At 37.0% G+C, this 8,230-nt stretch overlaps 1 protein-coding gene across 12 annotated transcripts; it reads left to right on the top strand.

Annotated features, from left to right (window-relative positions):
* Positions 694–6,909, top strand: LOC105178754 (pentatricopeptide repeat-containing protein At5g65560). 12 transcript variants are annotated; one of them, XM_020699395.1, is made up of 5 exons: positions 694–3,688; positions 3,773–3,834; positions 4,065–4,110; positions 4,201–4,438; positions 6,578–6,909. In XM_020699395.1, the coding sequence occupies exon 1, from the start codon at positions 933–935 to the stop codon at positions 3,684–3,686; it is 2,754 nt and encodes a 917-aa protein (XP_020555054.1). In that variant the 5' UTR covers positions 694–932; the 3' UTR covers positions 3,687–3,688; positions 3,773–3,834; positions 4,065–4,110; positions 4,201–4,438; positions 6,578–6,909. The 12 variants fall into 12 exon arrangements, with proteins under 12 accessions (XP_020555054.1, XP_020555053.1, XP_020555050.1 ...); XM_020699394.1 differs by lacking the exon at positions 4,201–4,438 and having other exon boundaries at positions 3,789–3,834; XM_020699391.1 differs by lacking the exon at positions 4,201–4,438 and having other exon boundaries at positions 3,789–3,834; positions 4,001–4,110.

The following is an 8,230-nucleotide window of genomic DNA, read 5'->3' as shown; positions in this document are numbered from 1 at the left end:
TTTCTATTTTAATATATATATAAATTATATTTACTATACGTAATTTTTAGAATTTTTATTTAATTATATCTATACTATTTATTAAGTATAAGGAGCTTAGAGTAACTAATTTTGGTTGGAAAAATATGTCTGAATAAAAATCCGCTTAGTTATACTTTTTCTTCCACAAATTAACAATAATTTTCTTAATTATTAATTTAATTAAGGGTAAATTGCAATCTATTTACTTGTATTATGGAAAATAGACAAACAACCCTCTTATAAAAAATAAATTCGCAATTTATCCCCCTTTGTTTTTCAAAATTTAGTAATTTACCGGTTTATGTTTTTAAGAATGAAGCAATTTACCTCCTTAAATAGGGAGGTAAATTGCTTTATTTTTTAAAATATAGGGAGTAATTTACTATTTATTTTTTATGGAGGAATAATTTTCTCATTTTCAACATCACGGAAGGATAAATTGCATTAAACCCATTTAATTAATATTGTTCTATTCATTTAGAAATAAATAAATTATGCACACGAATTAATTATGCTTCAATTATTAGTATAAATTATTTATTTTGCATAATAATTTTTCCAAATAATTTTTTCATTATATTTAAATTTAAAAATCACATTGGATTCAGCATTGGTGATCCTAGGTGGGATTGGATTGGGAAATGACAATTTAACAATAACCCTAGCATTTAAGGATTCAATTGGAAACCAAACTTCAACACCATCACGAAAGTACTTCAACCTGAACGCCTACGCAACAGCCACAGCGCCCCACCCTTCCTCGTGCTGCTGTGGTTTGCCCTTTTCCACGTTCACCCTTCCATCAATGTGCCACCTCCATTTATGGCATTCCCGTGCTCCTCGGCATTAACAACCCATGAACTCTCTCGCCGCCGCCACCACACTCTCCACCGGCGGCATTCTTTCTCGCAATGGTGAAACCCCTTAAACCCCATTCTCCACATCTTATTCTTAACTACAGCCTCCGCTGCTGCCCTTTCCTCAGTTTCTCTTCCAATCCTGATCTTAATAATCTGGGCTTTCCGAATCTAGTGCATCGAGTCTGTGAAATATTGTCGAATCCGCGAATCCCATGGCGGGGGAGCTCGGAGCTGAAATCATTGGCCCCAAAGCTAAAACCTTACCACGTCGCCAAAATTATCGAAACCCACAACAGCACCGATTCTGTTCTTCAGTTCTTTTACTGGGTTTCGAAGAGGCAATTTTACAAACATGATATAAGCTGCTATGTGTCGATGTTAAATAGGCTCGTTAAGGATAAGAACTTTGCGCCTGCGGACCATATTAGGATCCTGATGATTAAAGCCTGCAAAGACGAGGTAGATATTAGAAGGGTTGTTGATTTCTTGAATGAGATAAGTAAAGTAGGTCTTTCTCATAGTCTATATAGTTTTAATACTCTTTTGATTCAATTGGGCAAGTTTGATATGGTTGCAGCAGCTCAGACAGTCTATAAAGAATTGTTAATCAGTGGGATCAGACCCAGTTTGTTGACTTTGAATGCCATGATTAATATTTTGTGTAGGAGGGGGAAGGTTCAGGAGGCTGAGATTATATTGGCTCAAATATATCAGTATGAAATGTTTCCGGATGTATTCACGTACACATCCCTGATCCTTGGGCACTGCAGGAATGGGAATTTGGATAAGGCATTTGTGGTTTTTGACCAGATGGTAAAGAAAGGGATTGATCCAAATGCAGTGACGTATACTACTCTTATTAATGGGTTATGTGATGGTGGAAGGGTAGACGAGGCTTTATGCATGATTGAAGGAATGATCGAGAATGACATTGAACCTACAGTGTATACTTACACAGTTCCCATCACAGCACTGCTTGCCATTGGGAGAGTGGATGAGGCTATTTCTCTGGTTGCAAGCATGAGAGACAGGAGTTGTCAGCCTAATGTGCAGACATATACGGCCCTGATCAGTGGGTTGGCAAAATGTAGTCAACTTGAAGTAGCAATAGGGTTGTACCACAAGATGTTGAGAGATGGTTTGGTTCCTACCACAGTTACATATAATGCTCTAATAAACGAATTGTGTGAGAGAGGGAAACTAGATACTGCTTTTAAAATCTTTCATTGGATGGAACGGCATGGCCACTTGGCCAAAACTGAAACTTATAATGCGATGATAAAGGGATTCTGCATGATTGGAAATGTCGACAGAGCCATGATTCTTTTTGATGAAATGCTGAATGTGGGTCCGCCTCCCAATGTGGTTACGTATAACATACTCATCAATGGATACATCAAAAAGGGTTTTCTAGATAATGCCAGGAGATTGGTGGACTTGATGAAGGAAAATGGATGTAAACCTGATCAATTGACATACACAGAACTTATGGCCGGGTTTTGCAAAGGGGATAGGCTAGATGTAGCGTCTACACTATTTAAGGAAATGATGCAGCAAGGTTTGAGCCCAAATATGGTGAACTACACCACTTTGATCGATGGTCTTTGCAAGAAAGGGAAAGTTGATGATGCATTGATTTTATTTGGAAGGATGCAAGAGACTGGTTGCCATCCAAATATTGAGACTTATAATGCCATTCTTAATGGTTTATCTAAAGAAAATAGGCTATCTGAGGCGGAGGCACTATGCAATAAGATGGCAGAAAGTGGGCTGCTCCCTAATGTGATTACATATACTACTTTAATTCATGGTCTCTGCAGGAATGGTGGGATACATCTTGCTTTCAAGATTTTCCATGAAATGGAAAGAAGAGATTGCTTGCCAAACTTATATACCTATAGTTCATTGATCTATGGTCTGTGTCATGAAGGCCGGGTTGATGATGCAGAAATCTTGCTCGAAGAAATGGTGAGTAAAAAATTATATCCTGATGAGGTCACATATACCTCACTTATCGATGGATTTGTATCTCTAGGTAGACTGGATCATGCATTTTCCCTGCTTCATCGACTAATTCATGCGGGCTGCAAACCAAACTACCGGACCTACTATGTGTTGCTGAGAGGAATGCAAGAGGACTGCCACATGGTTTCTGAAAAAATCGCGGTCCAGCATGGAACTGCACACAATCACACGTCACATGAGAAGGATATTACTTTTGATACCTTCTGCAATCTATTAGTTAGGATGTCCGAGATTGACTGTGAACCTTCTCTGGATACTTATTGTGTCTTAATTGCTCGTCTTTGCCGTGATGGAAGAAGCCATGATGCAGATCTGTTGGTCGAATTTATGAAGGAGAAAGGGCTTTGTCCTAATGAGGCAATATATTGCTCTCTCCTCAATGCTTATTGCAAGAATTTGAGAGTAGACTCTGCTTTACATATACTTAATTTGCTGACTACCAGAGGCTTCAAGCCCCCTTTATCAACTTATGCAGCCGTTATATGTGCTCTCTGCAAAAGAAAACAGATCAAAGAGGCTGAGGTTGTGTTCGAAGACATGCTTGAGAAACAGTGGAATAGTGATGAGATTGTCTGGACTGTGTTGATTGATGGCCTGCTTAAGCAAGGGGAATCAAAAGTGTGCTTGAATCTTCTTCATGCTATGAACTCTAAGAATGTCCCTATTAGTAAGCAGACATATCTAATGCTGGCAAAGGAAATGCCGAAAACTGACAAATTAATGAATGAGAACCAGGTTGCTGATACGTTGCAGGTGCTGGGAGGCCAAGAACCTGGATAAAGGTCTGCTGTACGAGTTACCAAACAGAAAATATGTTATCTCATGAAAAAATCCTTATTCGACATCCCTTCTATTTGCTGAACCAGAATGACTTGCATGCAGCATCTTTAGGAAGAATTTGAAGCTGCGAAGTACAGTAAAAGAAGTGGTGAGCTGATTATACTATTCTATGTGTAGTTTATTCTTATTTCCTTTTCGTTTGATGTCTTTGTGAAAATGGCCCCTTCAGATTAACAACTACAATAATTTTATTGTAGTTATTATTTTGTGTTTAGCATTGATTTTGTTTCTCAAATGTTTCCATTGCCATGTAGATCACATTATTACTTGTGGAGCTGCCCAATTCTTGGGATCTCACTCATGAATTTGTCATTCTAGGATGAGCGAGATATGGCCTAATGACTGGGCTTTCTGAAAATTTCAGGTAATACCTTGACTCTTAATTTCTTAACTTTGTACTCCTTTTGTACTTTAAGCTAGTTGTAATGGCATTGAGAAGATATTAATCAAATAGGAGTATTAGTCGCGAAGATGCCCCTTTCAGGCACTTCAAAGATCCAGCTGTATCTCTGGAAGGTCAACATGCAGAAATTGATCTCGCAACAAGGCTAAATCAAATGCCAGTTAACATAACCTAATATACAATTCTAAAAAGATGTGGTTGTAGTGATCCTTGAACTAGTCATATCTGAAGCGCAATGACAATTGGTGCATGAGCTTTGCCTCCCAGTTGAACAGCCAATCATGTACAGGTAAAAACAGAATGCTTCTTCTAGGAGCTTAGTTTAACAGTAGAAAACCATTCTGCTGCCTGGTTGTTTCTGGGATCAGGTTTATTTTCTATAAAGCACAACTCTTTGGCAATTACTTGCTATAGTCAGATTTGGTGTGTGTCTTTAATCCTATTTCAAATAAGTGGGGCATGGAAGTGATGTGCTGACCTTGATGTAAGACCTGATTTGATATGAGGTACATTATGATACTGATGCGATGACAGGAGTTGGTCTATATGTCAATGAGCCTTCTTTGGAGTAGTATGTATTTACTTTGTTGACTTTATACATGTGTACATTTATAGTATGTTTAGATGTATGGCGCCTATGGGCTAAGTTTAGTAATTTATACAAGAATCTAAAGGGAACTATTGTCTGTTTCTAGTAAGTAGGAGAAATTTTCCCAGAACATAAGAAACAGATGAGGAGCTTATGCCTGCATTTAACCAAGAAGTAATAGTCTGAACATTGGGTCAAGCTATGCCATATTCATGTCAAGCTTATGGGACCTTTCACAAAAGCTTGTTGTGTGAAAGCACTGGCGTAATCCCCAAGCTATTTAATAGTAAGTATTTTGGTTCGGTACTTTGGTTAACTGAACTTTTATTAGTAAATCAAAAAATAGATAAATCATAATTAAATTTCTTATCTATATTTATAAGTAGTATAAAAGTAATTAGTAGATATAAATCATGTAAATAAAAATTAATGTAAAAATTTATAAGAAAAATATATTGGTATTTTGGTACAGTTCAGTAGGGCGGAACTAAAAGACAAAATTGAATTGAATATCGTATTTTTATATAAATTAAAACAAAATTGTGAACTGAATTCTTAAGTTCGAATTCAGTATGGACCGAATTTTTAGTTTCAGTTCAGCCTAATTGGTCTTTGCAATGGAACAAAATAAGATTTAATTTTGTAATCCTACCAGGTGTTTTATCAGAGAAGGAACCAAAACAATGCTAGTGGTTCTAATATGTGGAAAAATAATTTGCTCAATGCATGGTGATATGTGAATAGTAGATCAATAAAACCAGTTCAAGAGGACACTGAGAGCATTCTTAAAACTAATGTGCTTTGATGTCTTGAATGGACTTGGGAGAATGCATACAGTGGCACGAGCAACAACTAGGTGGAAAGGAGCGTGAATGAACTGATTATGTTTTTATCTGAAGTTAGGTTCCTTGCTTCTAGAGCAAGGTGCAATTCTATTAATGTACACATGCTGGGGGCTCGCTTGTAGAATTAGGGAAATTTTGGACTTGACTATTGTGTAAGAGCATGCGACCACAGGTACAGTTCAAGAGTAAGAGTTGGAGAAAAGATGTGGAAAGATTGGAAAGTATGAGAAGAGTCTGGAGGCCATCTCGGCTGTCTTTCGTCCTGATATATAGTGAACAGTAATTTATCTACAGCAAATTTAGACAACCTTCTGTCTGGAGTTAGCAAATGCTCCATTTAACAGTAAGTTCAAGAACTTGGTTGTCTTTATAATCCATGATGGGATTCTTACAAGGGTTGGTTTGGTTTTAAATAGGGAAGTATATTAGTGGTCAGTCAAAGGAGGACAGGGTTTTATCATAGCTGTTCCTCGAGTAATGCTCATGAATATTCTAACAAAATCCAAGACAACCAATGATTCCGAATAACATTCACTTTGCTACACTTCGTAATATAGCAAAATTTATGCAAGATTATCACATTTCATATCAATTATTTGGATGGACTGAAACAGAAAAAGGAGAGTAAGTAATGGAAGGATGAAATTACTATAGCTGCTTCCACTATGACCAAAACTCGTGATGTTGAATCTTTAGTCTGAGACGTGCCATGTAGAGCTTGGGGGTGTGGTGTTTGTACACAGTTTGGTTGATTTGAAATAACATTTTAACCACCTGAGGTTTGCAAATTTCATTTGTAAACAAAGGATGGACAAAATCAGGAAATAAAAAATAATGGGAGACCGTAAATATGTTTGATGTTGATGCCTTACTGTTCTTTCATATCTTTTTACTTAAAGTGAGTTGTATGTTAATGTTGATGGCTTTTTACCTGTTACATTTTTGCATCCAAAAGGGGAGCTCGTGGAAGTTGATCTGGGCGTCTCTTTTTCAGGTTCATATTATAGAGCTTGGGTTTAATCCGTGTACAGCACTAGAGCTATCTCAAGTTGTTCAAGAATGCAGACTGAAATCAGTTGCATCAATTTGTTGAATTTCAAGTAAGCCCCCTAGAACAATGGTTACTTACCTAGTTTTACTTCAACATTGTTTATTCACATTTTTTACACAAAAATACACCCCGCTGTCTGGAATTAGTATCCTCCAGATGAAGGGAGTCTTTGTATACAACAGCTTTATAATTGTAAAGATGAATCAGGTTTAGCATGTAATATGTGTCATGATTCTTTTTGGAAATAAATGACTTTGAGCATGCGGTTGCTTACGTTCGAGTAATGTGCTCTCTCTCTCTCTCTCTTTATATGTATACATATGTATGATATTGTTTACATAGTAATAATTGATAATTGATCTTGTATTAAATTTGAAAAGAGCCTTGATTGTGCTATTGGTTTTGTTGTTTCCCCATTTGAACTTATTCTCCGAATACATGACCAGACTTTGCATAATTTTCCCAGCTGAATATATTGACTGGCCATGAAACCTTCTTTTTTCCTTTCTCATTGTCTATGGCCATTGGAAACAAGTGCTTTCTCTTCCTCTCACTGATGTAAATTCATTTTCATTGTTCTTTTTGATAAGTGCAAAATGGCAATTTAGTCGTATTGTAAATTTTCGTTTTCAATTGTAAACGCATCAGAGGACTGAACGATCATAAGTACAAATAATCAGTATTACCACTAGAGGCTGAATATATAGTTCAATATTATCTTTATTTATTTTTTTATACTAATATAAAAATACAAAATCAAACATATCAAAAATATTGAAACAGGCATTTTTATATTTTTCTCACTATTTACCAGGAGGAAAAAACACATTAAAAATAGAATCTAATGAAGCCAATGTAACCAAAGCATTATCTTCTGCAGCTAACACACTGGCAGTTAGCAGTAAGAAAACAATGAACCTTCACTAGACAACAAAAGTGTAGCCATCTATGAGTGCTCAAAACAAGCCGACGCCCGACGTCACCCCAACCTTATATTCCTCTAAACACATCCTTCCAATCACTATATGCATTCCCGTTTGGCCTTTTCCCCTCCACACTTAGCTACCATGAAAGCCCTCTTGGCTTCACATACTCAAATCAGCCTCCCTCAACACCCTCTCAAACATTTCCTCTTGGATTTTGCTGCAATAGTCGTCCGATTGTTTTTGGGTTTTTCTTCGGAGGTCCCAGTGCTTGGGTCCACACTCCATCACAACCATCCATCACAGAGGATCCACTGTATACGGATTCATGTACGGTTGTGATTGTCGGAAACTCTAAGTTTCGGGCCTCCGTCATCAAGGAATCATTTAAGAGGCCGATTCAAAAGTTGACAAACTAGTGGCAAAAACTAGAACATTCTTCTTCTTCTTCTCTCTCTTTATATATATATATGCATCACACACACAACCCTCCAAGAATTAAACTCACACATACATTGGTTGAAGCTCCTGTACTTCCGGCAAAGTTTCATCATCACACTAAACACACACTCATCGATTATTACAAGTAAAAAGACAACAATCATGGGACGGCAGAACAATGATCCAAGGGTGGTTGGATCGTCTATCGTACTATTGCAAGAAAGATTCAAGA

The sequence above is a fragment of the Sesamum indicum genome, linkage group LG16, assembly GCF_000512975.1.
Source record: "Sesamum indicum cultivar Zhongzhi No. 13 linkage group LG16, S_indicum_v1.0, whole genome shotgun sequence".
Taxonomy (NCBI): Eukaryota; Viridiplantae; Streptophyta; class Magnoliopsida; order Lamiales; family Pedaliaceae; genus Sesamum; species Sesamum indicum.
The sequence above is the reverse complement of the archived record's forward strand: the minus strand, read 5'-3'. Positions and strand labels throughout refer to the sequence as shown.

What these genes read in the sequence shown, in the direction of transcription:
- LOC105178754 (XM_020699394.1), top strand. Translation starts at nt 933, where the DNA reads ATGGTGAAACCCCTTAAACCCCATTCTCCACATCTTATTCTTAACTAC.